Below are 16,152 nucleotides of genomic sequence, written 5' to 3' on the forward strand. Positions count from 1 at the left end.
TGACTCTTTCAGCTCACTTTGCCATTGTTGATTATTTAAAAGCCTTGTCAGCTGGTGCTAAATGTGCAAATGATTCCTGTTTGCTAGTTCTGCATTTTCTCTAGGTAAGAGTGAATTACTCCAAGTGTGAATGGCCTCACCTTTCCTCAGTAGAACCATGAGAAAGTGATGTACACTGCTTGTAAGGTTGAACTCGTTGTAGAAAAGTCTCTCTTGCAGATTAGCACATCAGTCACTTCTACAACCATCACCTGTCTCCATTTTTCTCAGAAAATGCCTGGCATTGTGGTCCAGAGGCAAGAACTGGTGATTCAGAGCTATAAATTCATTGGAAATGTGGAAATCCTGAGCAGGGATGTTGGAAGTACTTGCAGCAAAATAAAATGCCATTTTCCTTTCTGAAATACAAGGGAACATTTGAGCAGGACCTAAAATCTACTTCCTTTTAAATCAGGAATCAGTGGTCTCTGTATTGCTGAGGTTGCAGTTCTGTTCCCATTTATGAGGAATGTTTTTATGTCTGTCTGAAAATTGCAGACACCTGGGAGCATCTTGTCTGCTTGAGACAGAAACACCCTTCAGTCCTCAAGTTGACTGGGATGATGACTGCAGGGTGAAATTTAAAAAAAAAATGGTTCTAAATGTAGTTCTAAAAGTTATTCAGTAATATTTTCCTTAGGTGCCCTTTAACCATTCAAATCTCTTCAGGTAACTTAGGTGGTGGAGCCACTTTGTATGGTACCCAGAACCTTCACAGAAAGCCTTGTTGAGAGTAGGAACAGTTTTGAAAAGAATTCTGCTCAGAAAAAAACCCCCCATATACCAAAAAGTTGTCAGAATCAGAACAAGAGGGTTTGGAATGAAGATGCCATCTTGTTTTTAATCCTGTGTCTGCCAGAGCAATGCTGAGAACTGTAATGAGGTTGCATTTTGTTCTTCCCATCAATTGATTGCCAGGGAGATGTCTGATTTACAGCCCTAGGGAAAGATCAGGTGCTGTGTGTGCAGCATCTAAAATAACCTTTTGCAGAGGGACCTGGACAGACTGGAGAGCTGGGCTGATCCCAACGGGATGAGGTTCAACACGGCCAAGTGCCGGGTCCTGCACTTTGGCCACAACAACCCCATGGGGAGCTCCAGGCTGGGCACAGAGTGGCAGAAAGGGACCTGGGAGTCTGGATTGCCAGGAAGCTGAACAGGAGCCAGCAGTGTGCCCAGGTGGCCAAGAAGGCCAATGGCATCCTGGGCTGGCTCAGGAACAGCGTGGCCAGCAGGTCCAGGGAAGGGATTCTGCCCCTGTACTCCGCCCTGGTGAGGCCACAGCTTGAGTCCTGTGTCCAGTTCTGGGCCCCTCAGTTTAAGAAGGATGTAGAGGTCCTGGAACAGGTCCAAAGGAGGGCAACCAGGCTGGTGAAGGGACTCGAGCACAGGCCCTATGAGGAGAGGCTGAGAGAGCTGGGGCTGTTCAGCCTGAAGAAGAGGAGGCTCAGGGGAGACCTCATTGCTGTCTACAACTCCCTGAAAGGAGGCTGTAGCGAGGTGGGAACTGGACTCTTTTCACAGACGACCTTCAACAAGACAAGAGGACACAGTCTTAAGTTGTGCCAGGGGAGGTTTAGGTTAGATATTAGAAAGAATTTCTTCACGGAGAGGGTGATCAGGCTATGGAATGGACTGCCCGGTGAGGTGGTAGATTCTCCATCCCTGGAGACATTTAAAAAAAGACTGGATGTGGCACTCAGTGCCATGGTCTAGCAACTGCTCCGGTGGGTCAAGGGTTGGACTAGATGATCTCTGAGGTCCCTTCCAACCCGGCTAATTCTATGATTCTATGATTCTTCTTGCTCACTCTGAATGTGCTCTCCTGATCTGGGAATGAAGACAGCAATTCCCTGGAAGTCCATGTGCAGTCCTTGGCTGAGATTACAGGCAAGGACACTGCTGGGAGAGGGGGCTCATTGGTAGAAAACTCAAATGAGGTGATTGGCATCCTCTCCCTTTGATAAGATATGTTTAAGATGCTGGGTTTTGTTGTAGGTGAGGCAAATATCTCCATAATTCATCAGCTGCTCTCTGATTTATGTAGTGCTTGGCAGTAGCAAATCATTAGGCAGCCTCAGTACCTCAGCTTGCTATTAATGAGACCAAAGAAGAATTAATGGCAGAATGAACCTGGGGCCTGAAGTACAGAGGTCCAGACCAGGCACTGAAATGGGGAAGAGATTTGCTGATTGCCCAGCATGCTAAAGTACTGAGAGGGGAGATGATAACCTCCTGTATTTTATTAATAAAATATATTCTTTTCTACAAATCACAATTTCATCTCAAAAGCTATTGACTGGATCAGGAGTTGCAGCTGTTCTGAGCACTAAGAATTCTAATATAGATAATTCTCTAGCTGAATACCTTTGAAAAGGTTTGACTCAGGGCAGTGTGTTTTATTGGTACTACCTGGATGAAGTAGAGCAATTGGGGTAATTGTAATATTAATAAGAATTCCACATGGTACTATTTATGACTTTAAGAGAGGACAGGCTTAGCTTTTAAATGTACAAAGGCTCTTGTTGTTGGATGCAGACTATTTGTTATCATGATAACTTAGAAATCAACTTGGACTTTTTTTTCCCCTGTGGCTATCCAAGGAAAAATGCTAAATTTAGGACCCTTGCAGTCAGATAAATGCCAAGAGACAGGTTGGTTATGCTGCTCTTCCCTGGACTATGATTTCCAGAACCTAGGAAAAGAGGAGGAAGAAGGTTTCTGTGTTTATCCAGCTTCCCGAAGCTGCCTTTGCTGCCCTCTTCAACATCATTGGATTGCCAGGAAGCTGAACATGAGCCAGCAGTGTGCCCAGGTGGCCAAGAAGGCCAATGGCATCCTGGGCTGGCTCAGGAACAGCGTGGCCAGCAGGTCCAGGGAAGGGATTCTGCCCCTGTGCTCAGCCCTGGGGAGGCCACAGCTTGAGTCCTGTGTCCAGTTCTGGGCCCCTCAGCCCCTCAGGAAGGAGCTTGAGGTGCTGGAGCAGGTCCAGAGAAGAGCAAGGAGGCTGTGAAGGGATCCAGCAGAATTGCTGTGAGGAAGGGCTGAGGGAGCTGGGGGTGTTGAGGCTGGAGAAGAGGAGGCTCAGGGGAGACCTCATCACTCTCTCCAACTCCCTGAAAGGAGGTTGGAGCCAGGGGGGGGTTGGGCTCTTTTCCCAGGCAACTCTCAGCAAGACAAGAGGGCAGGGTCTCAAGTTGTGCCAGGGGAGGTTTAGGTTGGAGATGAGAAAGAATTTCTTTCTGGAGAGGGTGATCAGGCATTGGAATGGGCTGCCCAGGGAAGTAGTGGATTCTCCGTGTCTGGAGATCTTTCCAAAGAGCCTGGATGTGGCACTGAGTGCCATGGGCTGGGAACTGCAGCGGGAGTGGATCAAGGGTTGGACTTGATGATCTCTGAGGTCCCTTCCAACCCAGCCAGTTCTAGGATTCTATGGTCATCACTGGAATAAAGCAACAGTGCTGGACTAAAGCATCAGATGATGTTCTGCAGCGTATGTACAGGAGGATAAACAGGAGCCCAGCTCCTCTCTGTGAGATATTGTGCATGTTAAAGTCCCTGTGTGCAACTGGGAGAGCTCAGCTCAGAGCTGTAATCAAGTGCAGTGCTCTGATTTATATTTTAGCCTGAATTAAAAGCAGAAAAATTGAAAGGCAAAAGTGACTTTGGGAGGGACTTTCTAACAGTGCCACAATCTTGTTAACATTTACAGCAGCACAAAGCACAACATACAATTTAACAACTGCATAAACAGTAATTGGTATTTCCTCACTCTTTAAAAAGAACTTTTGGCTGTGCTACTGCATCAATTTGAAATCTTCCGAACTAATCTGCTATGTGTTAGGAGACTGAACTGACCTGAAATGACCTCTATATGAGCTGCTGCTTTTCTCATATAAACTGCAAACACAGTATGCAAAAGGCTAATGAGTGTTATGGTTTTTAATTATGCTGAGAGATTTACAGTGGACTTTCTCTGCAAAGTTATAATTATGCCTTTTACTTGCTCTGTTTAATAACTGAACAGGTTTTGTATCTCAGCTATGGAACAATCTTATCACAAGCTATGATTTTGACCAAGAAGTGGTGACACTTCTACAGTTTTCATTCTGTTATTCACATGGGCTCCAAAATACCATGTTCTCTACTTGAGAAGTTCTCTTTATCACACTTGGAAAATCACAAGAAGAGGTTGAGGGAGTTGGGCTTGTTGGTGGAAAGCAACCTGAGGGAGTGGGCACCTAATAGCTGCCTTCAGGTATTGGATGTATGCTTAGAAGGATGGTGGTTATACAGGCAGATCCATGGTCTTGTCACAAGTAGCAGAAGCCAAAGGAGAAAGGGCCACTGATGAAAGCTTGGAAGGTTCAGGAATATTAGAAAAAACTTTTCTGAGATGCTGGGCAGAGATGCTGAATGAGCTCCATCCTCAGAGGTTTCCAAGACATAGATATAAAGCCCCAAACTGATGTTGGCAACAGTTTTTGTGAGACCAAGAGGTAGGACTAAAGACCTCCAAAGGGCTTTTCCTTTTCTGTCATTTAGTAATAAAAAAATCTGAATCCCTTGGGGATGTTCTTTGAATCTGAATCCCTTGGGACATGGTCTTTCAGGTTAGAAGCAACAACTCGTGTCTTAATGAGATGGTTCTGCCTGAAGAAAGGGAGCAGTAGGAGGGAAATATGAGTGGAAAACAGGGAAAAATAAATGTCTGTTCTTTCTCTAAGGTGTTTGCTGGGGCCTCCATCTCCTCTGACCTGTTTGCAGCCACTTAAGACTGATGGTTTGTGTTCCTGAGTAACCCAGTATAGGTTATGAAGAGGGAAACTTCCCTGGAGCTACAGCTAACCATGTGTTGGGAATTTCCTGGGAAGTGGTCTGACTGCTGGTCCTCTTTCCTAGTTTTTCTGTTGAGTTGTTTTTCAGTTCCTTCAGCTCCTGGCAGAAGTGTTGAAGTTTAGATGTCCTGCTGTAGGAGGAAGATTTCCTCAGGGGAATCTCAACCTCTCTGTTGCTGAGGAATTCTGCAGCCTGAGGCTGTGATTTGTTGAATAACATAATAATGGCTTCTGGTGGTAGACAGGTTGGCCTGCTTTGAAAGTATAATACAATAATAGCATTATAATTCCTTGAAATTCTCAGTGGTGCACCTTTACCTGCTCTGCCTTCAAATATATGGAAACATGAGGGAGAAATTACTGTGTTAATGTGTGCCTCTTGGTGCCTTGTATTCTGTTTCTTCCAAGTGCCAGAGGAATATCTATCTGTCTGGGTTTTGATCTTTCTTGAATTCATAGGGGAAAGCAGCTGGTTTTTGTTAGGCTTTGAGTTACCACTTTGCCTTTTAAAATGTGAATAAGAAGCCTGGCATAGTTTCAGAAAAATTGGTAGGATCCTGAGTAGTTTGTTAATGGCATTTTTATTTTTTGGAGTCTGTTAAATGCAGTTTGCCTCAATCAGCATGTGAGATGAAACAGTGGAAGAACTGAGTTTCTGTAAAAGTGATGGAATTCTCATCAGAATCTTCATCCACTAAAAGACAAGGACAGAATTTACACCTGAAATAGAGTTAGATCAGGTTCCAAGGTGAATTTTGTTGTCAGGCGGACATCTGATCATGGACTGTGCATCTAGGTAGGAATAAAATGATGTTAAATGTAATTCTTAATGGCAGAAGAAGAGTTTACCATAATTGGCAGTATTGGATAATGGTAAAATGACAATAATGGTTGTGATGGGAAATGGGAATGGGCTTGGATAAGAGCAAGGTTTGTGTTCTGGCAGAAGGAATGCAGAGCAGAACTGAGAAACACCTCCCATGAATAGAGTAGTTTCTTGTGCCTCCTCTGAGAGAATATAAAATGAGATATATGACAGTGGACTGGTCATGTTTATATATCTTATGGTGCAGTAAAAGAGGAAAGGGACAAAGTCTTGATCTCTGGAAAACAGAGGGCAGAAAGTGGTGCTGGGTGATTACCTCATTGTCAGTAATTTATGAGTGAGCTAAACTGCATCTGTGTCTTGGTTTGAAGCATCCACCATATTACTCTGTAAACTATTATATTGGTTAAATACATCTTTTTTTTTCTTTTTTTTTTAAGGATGTTTTGAAAATTCTGTTTTTTCCTAAAGTGAGTTTGCCCTTAGCTCTCAGTCGTGTCTTTTTAATGCAGTTTTTTTTCCTCTCATGCAAGTGTGTGTGAAGTCTGAATAAACTTCCTTTTCATCTCCTCTTATGGGAATTAGACAAGGTGATCTTCCTGCAGGGTGTCTGATCTCAAGGGTGTTTAGGAATTGGTGCTGGAAACTCCCCAGAAGTTGTGTTTAGTGGGGAAGTGTCTCTGTACCATCATGCAAAGGTCAGTGTAAGGTTGAAGCAGATTATTCAACCAGGTTAAAGCCTGGTTTCATCTTCAGTACATTGGGGTTATCAGTAGCAGATTGTACAAATAAAAATACTGGATTATTCTAGAAACAAGCCCAATCTCAGGACTCACCTCATACCTCTGTTCTTACAGCTTTAGAGTATTTATTTAGGGCTTTAGCTTCTGCAGTGTACTTTTGAAGAGGGGCTGAAATTCATCCCTGGTGTCTCCCAAAGGTTTGGCAGCCAGAGTTACACAAGAATGCAGCAGGGAGAGGAGGAGCAAGTGGAAAGGAAGAACACTGTGTGGGGAGGTGCTCTTTTATTTTTAAACTCAGATAGATCTGCACATGTGACAGATGGGTGTCAGCAGAAGGGAGTTTGGGGAAAGGGATGCTAAAATATTCTGAAGTTTCAGGGAAGGGTTGATAATTACCCAGTGACTGTTGGCTTTTAAATAGTTGTCAATACCCAAGTGTATGCTAAAGTTTAAATTAGAATAAAGGAAGAAAAGCAGGAAATAGTGCTGTGTTCTGGCAGAAATAGTAATGAGCTATGAGTGACTGTCTGAAAAATGTGCCCTGCTATCTTGTTTGGCAGCTGTGGTTATTACAGTAACAAAGGGATCAGCTCTGAATTGGAGGAATTGCTTTTTATTGTTCCCTTGACTAACTTGGAAAGCTTCTTCATCAAATAATTGATGGTACCATCACCAGTACAGTAAGTGAAAGCCAACAAGATACAGCAAGAGAGACTTACTGTAACTAGGTAGCTTTTTTTTCTCTTTAAAGAAAGAAATAAAACATTAATCTGAGGGTATTCTTTACCTCTCAAGACTTCTGCTATTTGTGGAAATGGTTTTTCATGCTATGCACAGGAGTGTGTGTAGTTTAAGGGGAAAAAAACTTTTAGGAGAGAATGAAAAGAGAAATCTTTCAGTTTTACTGTGGTGGCAGCAGTTGCAGTTTCTGCATTTGGTTCTGCTAACAATATCAGCTCCATTTAGTGAGGTGCATGATCATAATTTCCTTCAGGCTGTTTTAAAAAGGTCTGTGGCATTGGTAGAAGTAGTTATATTTCTACTTATCCATTGGGAATGGGCTTGTCACCACTGGGTCACATCACCCTTCTGAGATGATACCTAATGATGTTGTTAATGATCTGCTCCTTATGCTGACAAATAACTTTGGATTTTAATTTCTTCCAGATCCATTTATTCACCACTGGATCCCACATGGACCAGAGTCTTGGACATTTTTCTGTCACAGAAGCAGATCTGGTTAGACACCCAAAGAACTACAAGCAGGTAATGCTTCTCCTTTTATTCTTGGGATGCTTGCTGTGAATAATACAACTGTTGGTCAGCAGAACTGCACTCCCTGTGACATGTTTTCAGCTTGGTTTCCAAAACAAGGGCTTATGTATTGTTATTTTCCTCAATTATAACTTGTACCCACCAAATGTTTCATAGAACACAGACTTTAGGCTAAAATATTAGGGTGTGTCAGGGTTTAACACTGGCCCGGCGATTAAACCGAATAACAGAGGCTCTCTATTAATCTCTCTCTCCTTGATAGAGAAAGGAGAGAGAATAAGGGAGAGAGACTTATGGGTTGGAAACTAAACTACACAACTTTAATGAAACAGTAATGATAAATAGGTAAAATTACTAAATATATACAAATATACAGGAAAATGGAAACCACATTCCTCCCTCCTTTCCCCCAATAACTCTCACGTCACCACCGAGGCTGCAGGGCAGCCCTGGGAAAGTCCAGGCTGGAATCCTGGAGTCGGCAGCAGTTGGAGCTGGAGGCAGGAACACAGAGATATGGGCTGGGATGGATCAGGACCACAGGCAAATGAACGGACGGGATCCTTCCAGGATGCCGAGTAGGAAGGGAAGCAGGAAATCAGGAAATCCGGAAATCCGGCTTGGCCCTCGTGATGCCTCAAATTTATACTGAGTGTGACGTATATGGGATGGAATCCTCTGTTTGGTCAATTCTGGCATCTATCTTGTCCGTTCCTCCCTAAAGGAGGGTTCAGGTGGGACCTCTTTACTCCTTCTGGAGGGTAAAATATTTTCCTCAGAGCTGAGCAGTGTCCTTGGCTCTGCACACCAGTCTCTAGCAGTAACTATAAACATCAAGTGTTATCAGTCCTAGAAGCACACACTGTCTGAGAAACTTGCTGTTAATTTCAGCAAGTGCAACTACTTACAAGAGACTGAGCTAAAAGTAAAAGTACAAGACAGAAAATCACCTTTATCCTGGCCCAAACCAGGACAGGGTGGAATGGAGCTCTGGAGGTCACCTTGTCCCCCCCCCCTGCTCAGGCAGAGTCACCATGGCCAGGTGGGGTTTGAATATCTCCAAGGACAGAGACTCCACATCTTCTCTGAGCAACCTGCTCCATGCTCTATCATCCTCCCAGTAAGGAATTGTTTCCTTGTGACTTCAGACAGAACCTTCTAGGACAACATAATTTTTCCTAGTGTACTGTTTTACCCTTAAATATTCCTCAAATATTCAGTTAGCACTGATAGCCAGGTTTTTATTTTTTGACTTAGCACAATTCACTTGTTTTAATACACTGTAATACATTTGCTTTACAAATCAGTATGTAAAAGGTAATTCTGTGTGAAACTGAAATGGGATTAAATTTAAACTCAGCCCTAACAAAATCAATATTAGGCATATTTCTGCAGTCTCTCCAAATCTGTTTACTCAAAGAAGATATTCTTCCTGCTGCTACCTTGAGATCAGAAGTGCACACTGTAAATATTGGACACAAAGAAGTTCAGAAAAGTAGCTTTGAAGGTGGGAGATAGTCTTATGTTCAAACCTCCTAAAGTAAAGAGCACATTGATCTTTCATTACTGGGCATTTCTTGGATGAATGGTTAACACCCAGCCTCTTGGTAAGGTTCAGCTACAGAGACCCATTTTCCTGGAAAAATCCTGTTTTTCAAGAGCAAGTGGCTAAGCCAGCTTGAGATTTCTTTTTCCTTTCTGCTTTCTGAGGCTGAGCAGCTCAGAACACACAGCAGCACCATCTTCTGAATCCTGTGCTTTCTTCTCTGAGATCTCAGCAAATATCCAGGAAGGTCTGGTGGGCTATGTAGAAAGACTTTGCAGATACCTTTTTCCCAAGTCTTACCCTGAATGAATCACTGCTCTATTACAGTAAAACATAACAATATTCTAATAAAGCATATTTGGGGTTGTGCTTTTAATTAATCATCCCAGTTTTTTCTTGCATGCTGCTCCCTTTCCTTGATGTCTGCTTCAGGTGTGCTGTTGAGTGGAGGCTCAGGATAAATGGAAACAAACTTTTTGTGTTTTAAACATTGTGCTTAGGTGAAGTGCTGCAGTCAGGAAGGCTCAGTGGACATCTATGTTGCTTACCTAAAAGCTTTAAAGTCTTCATTCCACCTTTCCCAGGTTTAAGCAGCAAACACAGGAAGCAAAGGACAAAGGTGATCACTGAGAGGGACAGGGGAGGTGGCAGAAGGGTTTTTCCCAAATAAACTGAGTGGTCACAGTCTCCATCTCCAGTATCTGCACTCAAACAGGCTCCAGTGCTTGTGTGTTAGAATTTATTATGTAACTTACTGCTTGGACTGGTCCAAAATTGGGATTTTTTTTCAGTATGATGAGCAGTGAGGCTCTTGAACCAGTTCAAGAAAAGAGGTTGCTTTAAGCTTCTTTCTTGTGCCTGATTAAAAGATAAAGAAAAATTACTGGAAATAATCAGTAGATGTATTTTTGAGATACTTAAAATTCTTATTATTATAATTTGAGCAGTTTCTGTAGTTTTTGTCCCCCACTTTTTGAGAAAGAGCTTCCATAATCATATTCTTGAAGAGCCCAAATGACAAGGCAGTGTGGACTGGAAAAGACAAGGTTGTTTCAAGTGTCAGGTTTTCCAGATAGATACAATACTCATTATGCAAAGTGATGCTTCTTTGGAAAAATGTAATAAAAAGCCTCTAATGTTCAAATATCTTGATAAGATGAAATAAATCCTGCATATTTGTAGAGTGTGGCTTTCAAATAGTGGTGCAGATGGCAGCACTCTGCCAAATGGTTTTTTTTCCCAAAACTGTGAAATAATTTTTTTCTTTTTAAGTAATGTGACATTCCTGTTAATGTTTCCTCAAATAGCACCCTGCTGCATGGATCAATAAAAAGAGCAAGCATGTCAATATGTCTGAGTGTTGTGTGTATCCTCTTGGTGAGCAGTGTTAGGAATTCCTTCTGATCTTTGATCCCTTCCAAGGATCAAAATGCAGAGTGGATCAAAGTGTCCAAAAGTGGCTATCAGAAGGGACATTGGGCTGTTTTTACTGAAGCCTGTAGTTAATTTTCATAAAAAATATCTGAGATAAGTTGCTCTGACCTGTAATAAAACAAGAGCTGTTTGGGCTGACAGGAGAAGTGTGATGGGATATAGATAGCTGTAAAGTTAAACTTCACTGCATGAAATGGAAAAGCCATGCTACTCTTTTTTCCAGAGAAGCTGCACATTAACTTGGTTAAAATGTTCTTCCCTTTGGTTTCTGACCATAAAACTCTTACAGTTCTTTTATGTACAGAGCTTTTACTGAACATCATCTTTTATCATCATGAATGTCTTTGGCAGATTGATAGAGCTGGAACTTTTCCAAGAGTAATGGTTTTAATGCTGGTTTTCCCTAGTGAGACATGATCAAAATCCCAACTTTTCCTGTAGTTTGGGCTGCCTGTGGTTATAAATATGGAAATGTGTGTGTGTGGCTGTGAGTTTTAGGTCACCATCATCCATGTGCTTCATGGATCTGGGACAGATCCAGTGCAACAGCCTGTGCCTGTGCTTTGGTAGGAAGCTGGGGTCTTCATTGTGTCTTTTCTTTAAAAACTCTTGCTATATCACCTGGAATGTAATCTAGAGCATCCTGAATGCCTCATGGTGCAATTTTCATTCTGTATTTTGGCTCTTCTAATCAACTGGTGTGGGGCAGCTGCTCCTGGCCATTTCCTAACTCTGCTTTATAAGGCTTCAGATGATCAGAATCTTTGGATTCTGGCATTGCTGAGTTTTCAGAAACACAAGTAAGCTGATGGACTCTGTAGCAAAAACAATTTTTTTTCCCCTTTTCCTTTTACAGAACTTTTTTGGGTGGAAAGGTGGCTCTGGTGCTGGGAAATTCAGATTGTGTGGTGAGTGGGAGCCTCAGTGAGACACTGGAGAAAGACTGGAGCAGAAAGGGATGGACAGAAAGGTCAAGATTGGAGAGGAAAGGCCAGGACAGGGAGTTGGGAATGGGAAGATGAATCTACCCAAAGACTTGACCCACTGTACAAGTTGTTCTGTGGATTACCCACTACTGCTACTAGTTTGTTGAGTGAAGATGCTCATCCTACCCATGAGCAGTGGGTATTTCTGCTGCTGCAGAAGGCACCTTTAAAAGTGTCTTTTCAAAGAAAATCCAAAGAAATTAATAGTCTAAATTGGAGTAAAGTGATGCAGTCCAGCAGAAGTACTACTTATATTTAGTAGGGTTTCTTACCTGCATCTTTCAGGGTGCAGAGGGCACTGCTTCTGAGGCAGAGCTGTGGGGAAGAAAGTGGTTGCTGAAGATGAAGAAGCAGCAGCAGGGAGTGGGAGAGTCCAGAAGTGGTGGGTGTTGGTGCAGCTTGGTCCAGCTGCCTGGTTTCTTCCCCTGGTGCTGCTCAGCCAAGGCTCTGGTGGCTCAAGAATTAAGTGAACTCTCACTGAAGTTCCTCTGCAAGTTGTTGAGTTGCACTGGGTAGGTGGATCCATGAAGGGCTTTATAGTCATTTTTAAATGATCTGAAAACCAGGTCTCAAAAGTCTCATGGCATCCCTAGGAAACAGAAGCATTTTGCTTTCCTGTCTTTGTTTTTCTTGCCCATTTATAAAATAACACTGTCATCTCATCCCACATGGCTCATTAGGGAAGGTGCATTGCTTATGCAGAAGATGAAAATCCTGTCTTCAGAATGAGATTTGAATGATGTATGGCAAATAAATCCCTGGCTTCCCTCTGAGGAAGAGACAGAATAATATGTGGTTTAAAAGAAAAGGAATAGCTTCTGGAGTGAGCCCCAACCATCCTCTGTGCTGGGTGAATCAGATTATGAAGGGAAACTTTGGTTATGTAATTCTAGACCTCATCCAGATGGGCTGCTCAAATCAGTGTTGTTCAGGCAGCTTGAATGCTGCCACTTTTTAACTTTGAATGCTTCACTTTGCAACTCTGGCAGTTACCTGGCTGGGTTGTGCTTTACAAGTGTAAAACTTACTTCTTGCCATGTGCTGTCAGCAGCAGTGCCACTCAAAGCCAAACCCCCCTCCTTCCTCCCTTAAATGACTTAATGTGTTGTGGTGTTGTTCAGGCATAGTCATTTCAGACCTTTTACAGCCAGATTGGTGAGAACTAAGATGGGAGCTGACATATTAATATTGCAGAGGGGAGCAGATCTAATAACACAGTGAATTATATATGAGGTTCTGGCACCTAAATACAGGAGGCCTTGAGGCTCAGACAAGCAAGCTCGAGGGAGCTGAATGATCCAGAGCACTGCTGAGTTGAAGCTTGGTGCATTGAAAGTCATTGGAAGTGGAAAAAAACTGTTGTGTTTTGTTTCTTCCAGGTGTGTGCATGGGAAAACTCTCCTTAAAATCTCTTTCCAAACAAACAAACAAACAAAAAAAGCTCCTTTTTGGAGCAGCAGTGGATGCTGGCTCACAAACAGGGTGGTTGGGTTGTTCTGTATTTCCTGGAGTGTAGGAGGGTGGCTACTGAGATTACAATTGAAAAAATGAAATGACAAATCTCTCAGTGATTCAGATGTAAATTTACCTTCTCACAGTTCATTGCAAGGAAGGAATAAGCACTAAGAAACAAAGAACCTGTCAGTGGCAGCACATGTTCCCCACCCTGTGCTGCATGGCAGGAACAAAGCATTTTATTCCTGCCTTTTTTTATAATGATTCATTCTGCAGGAGGAGGGGGGAGGCTGCCATGTCATTTTCCTTCCAAAATGCCATAGGCAATTGGTTTTCAGTTCATTTGCTGACATTTATCACATAAAACATGGATTGCTATAGTAGTTACTGCTGGAAAAAAAAAATGGATCAGGTACTCAGTTGTAAAAATGAGGCAGAACAGATGTAGCCATGTAAATCAGGAAAAACTACAGGGGTCAAATGGCTTCAGAGCTGCTTGTAGACACTGTACTTGTAGCTGGGTTCCTCATCCTTAAGGAAGTGAAAAGCTCTGGCTAGCTGGGTGCTGTAGAAGCACTCAAGTTGTGCAGGATAATGTATATTGGTATTTCCAAGGCAGATTTGAGTCAGTTTTAGAAGGGATGACTTTGAAAAAAAGTTAAGTATAGATTAGTTGACTTGGGATGCTTTCTGTGGTTGGGGTAGACAGAGAGTTAGTTGTCTTGGTTGAGGAATTCCTTGCCTGATTGCTGCTGGAGGTTTTAGCCCTGCTCCAGAAGCACTGGGGCTTGGCTTCCAGATCCTGTCTGGATGCACAAGGATTCTCCAGAGCAAGGAAACAGCTGGAGGCCAGGGCAGGAGTTTTGGGTTGGGTGAGAGGAGAAAGATTGAATGGGTACCCATGGGAGAGTTAATTTAGGGAGGTTGGAGAGGGCAGGAACAAATGGAGTGACTCTTCCTCATCCTGTGGAAAGGAAGAAAGAAGGCTCTGCAGGAGATAAACTGCTTTCAATCTCAAAGGATGAATATGATCAAAACAATCTCCTCTGTTTCTCCTTCCCTGCAACTGTCTGCAATGTCAGATGGGTTTCTGCTCATCTGATGCCTGCTGTTACTGCCTGGTTCTGTTCTGTCTGCTCTGGGCCAGGCACTTCCCACCTCCACAGCCTCCTCAGATCCTGCTGGCATTTCCCTTTGAAAGCAGCATGGAGTATTCCATCCCAGAAGGTGTTAGAGATATATAATTAAAGAGCTTGGAGAAAGGCAAACAGGGAGAGAAAATGTGCCTGTGTTTATGTATCACTAAAGGAGAATCCTCATGTCCTCAGAGCTGAGTTGGTGAGGGATAAGCTGGGTAAGTGAGTGGAAAATTGTGTCCCTGAACACCAAATTAGTGTCTGGTTGTTAGAGGAATCCCTCTGGGATCAGCTTTTTGGCCAGGATTGTTTAACATTATGGCTCATATGATGGGATGGAGCAAGTGTGTGGACAAACCCAAATGGGACATCCCAGTGGATGCTCTGGAGAGGCTCAGGAAAGGCTGGTGTAAAAACCTGCATCTGGGATGGCATGGATGGAACAACCCTTTGCAAGAGAAGAGGCTGGGAACAAGCAGCTTTGCAAAAAAGACCAATTCCTGGGGACCAAAGTGGACAAGAAGGTGCCCAGGCAGCAGTGGCTGCATCCTGGGCTATGTTAGGAGTGCAGCTGGAAGAGCAAAGGGAGAGATCCTGTCCCTCTGACTGAGTGAGGGTGTTTTGGGCTTCCCAGCACAAGGACAGGGGCATCCAGGAGCAAGTCCAGGTGAGGTGGCCAGGATCTTCCCAAAGGTACAGTGGGACAGGAGGATGGGGAACACACACAAATTGGAACACGAGAAGTTCTAGCCAGAATAAGGGGAAAAAATTGCCAAGAGAGTGCTCAGAGCCTGGGACCAGATCCTGGAGAAGGGGTGATGTGGCTGTTGTGGATGTTCAGGGCTTGCTGGGCAGAGCCCTGAGCACTTTCATGAGGAGATTGGATCAGAGACCTCCTGGGGTCCATTCCCACCTGGTTCTGATCAGCAGCTGACAGTGTCAGGATGAGCCCAGCTTGTCACCCAGAAATCAGCCATAAATCATTTAATTGTTGAACTCTGTAGCCAATTTGGCTTCCTCAGTGCCCCTTCTTGGGAAGGATGCTTTATTTTTTATCACTCCAGACAGTTTTAGTGCCAAAATATTTCTTTAGGTATTTTTAAAGCAAGGTGGCCTCTGGCTACAATTAGTGTCCCATTGGAAGAACTGGCAGCATTATATAGCAAGACTAAAGCAAATCATTCTACCTCATGGCATTATTCCTTGATCTGAAAGTTTCCCCAGGCTGCAATTTGTCACTAATATTGCCTTCAGCTAAACTTACCTGTACAAAAAAAAAAAAAAAAAAAAAAGAAGAGAGAGGACTTAATAGAGCTGCAGTTCTGGAGTTGCCATCACTTTTTTGAAGGTGAGTTATTACTTAGTACCTTTTATTGAGCAAGCATGTAGAGTTCTTGGTCCTTGAAAAATGATGCAGTGATTTATCATGGACTCCATAAATTGTTGGACTGTGTGGCAGCAATATCTTTGTCTCTTACACCAGAAGAAAGGAAGGGATCTCTGAAACACAGTGGAAATGTCCTGCTCTGAAGCAGGAACTGCGTTATTGGGCTTGACTAATTGAACACCTGGTTGTGATTACCAGTGGCAGCAAAACTGACAGAATGGTGCTGAGTTTCACTGCTGCTTTTGTGCTTTGGCTTGGTTTATCTTTTACTTTCACATCCTTGGAATGCAGTGACAGTGACACAGTAGAATTTAGTTCCACCTGAGACAGTGCAGCTGGAGTGAATAAGCTGGAGATAAAAGGGGTTTTGTCAGCAGGACTGGGTAAGTGTTTTTGGCACTGGATGATTTTTTTTTTTTGCTGGGAGTGCTTACAGACCCAGTGGTGGGAGCAAACTGCCCCATCTCAGCTGCTGCTTTGGGCCAGG

The 16,152-nt window shown here is 43.2% G+C and overlaps 1 protein-coding gene across 1 annotated transcript in view; it reads left to right on the plus strand.

The window, feature by feature from the left end:
• The window catches only part of TEDC1 (tubulin epsilon and delta complex 1), a 65,609-nt gene that overhangs the window by 22,376 nt on the left and 27,081 nt on the right, over positions 1-16,152 (plus strand). The window contains exon 5 of the mRNA XM_030455380.1: positions 7,614-7,712. Coding sequence (XP_030311240.1) covers positions 7,614-7,712 — 99 coding nt within the window. The remainder of the gene's footprint in view (positions 1-7,613; positions 7,713-16,152) is intronic.

Source organism: Calypte anna, chromosome 8 (assembly GCF_003957555.1).
Source record: "Calypte anna isolate BGI_N300 chromosome 8, bCalAnn1_v1.p, whole genome shotgun sequence".
In the NCBI taxonomy this organism is placed as follows: Eukaryota; Metazoa; Chordata; class Aves; order Apodiformes; family Trochilidae; genus Calypte; species Calypte anna.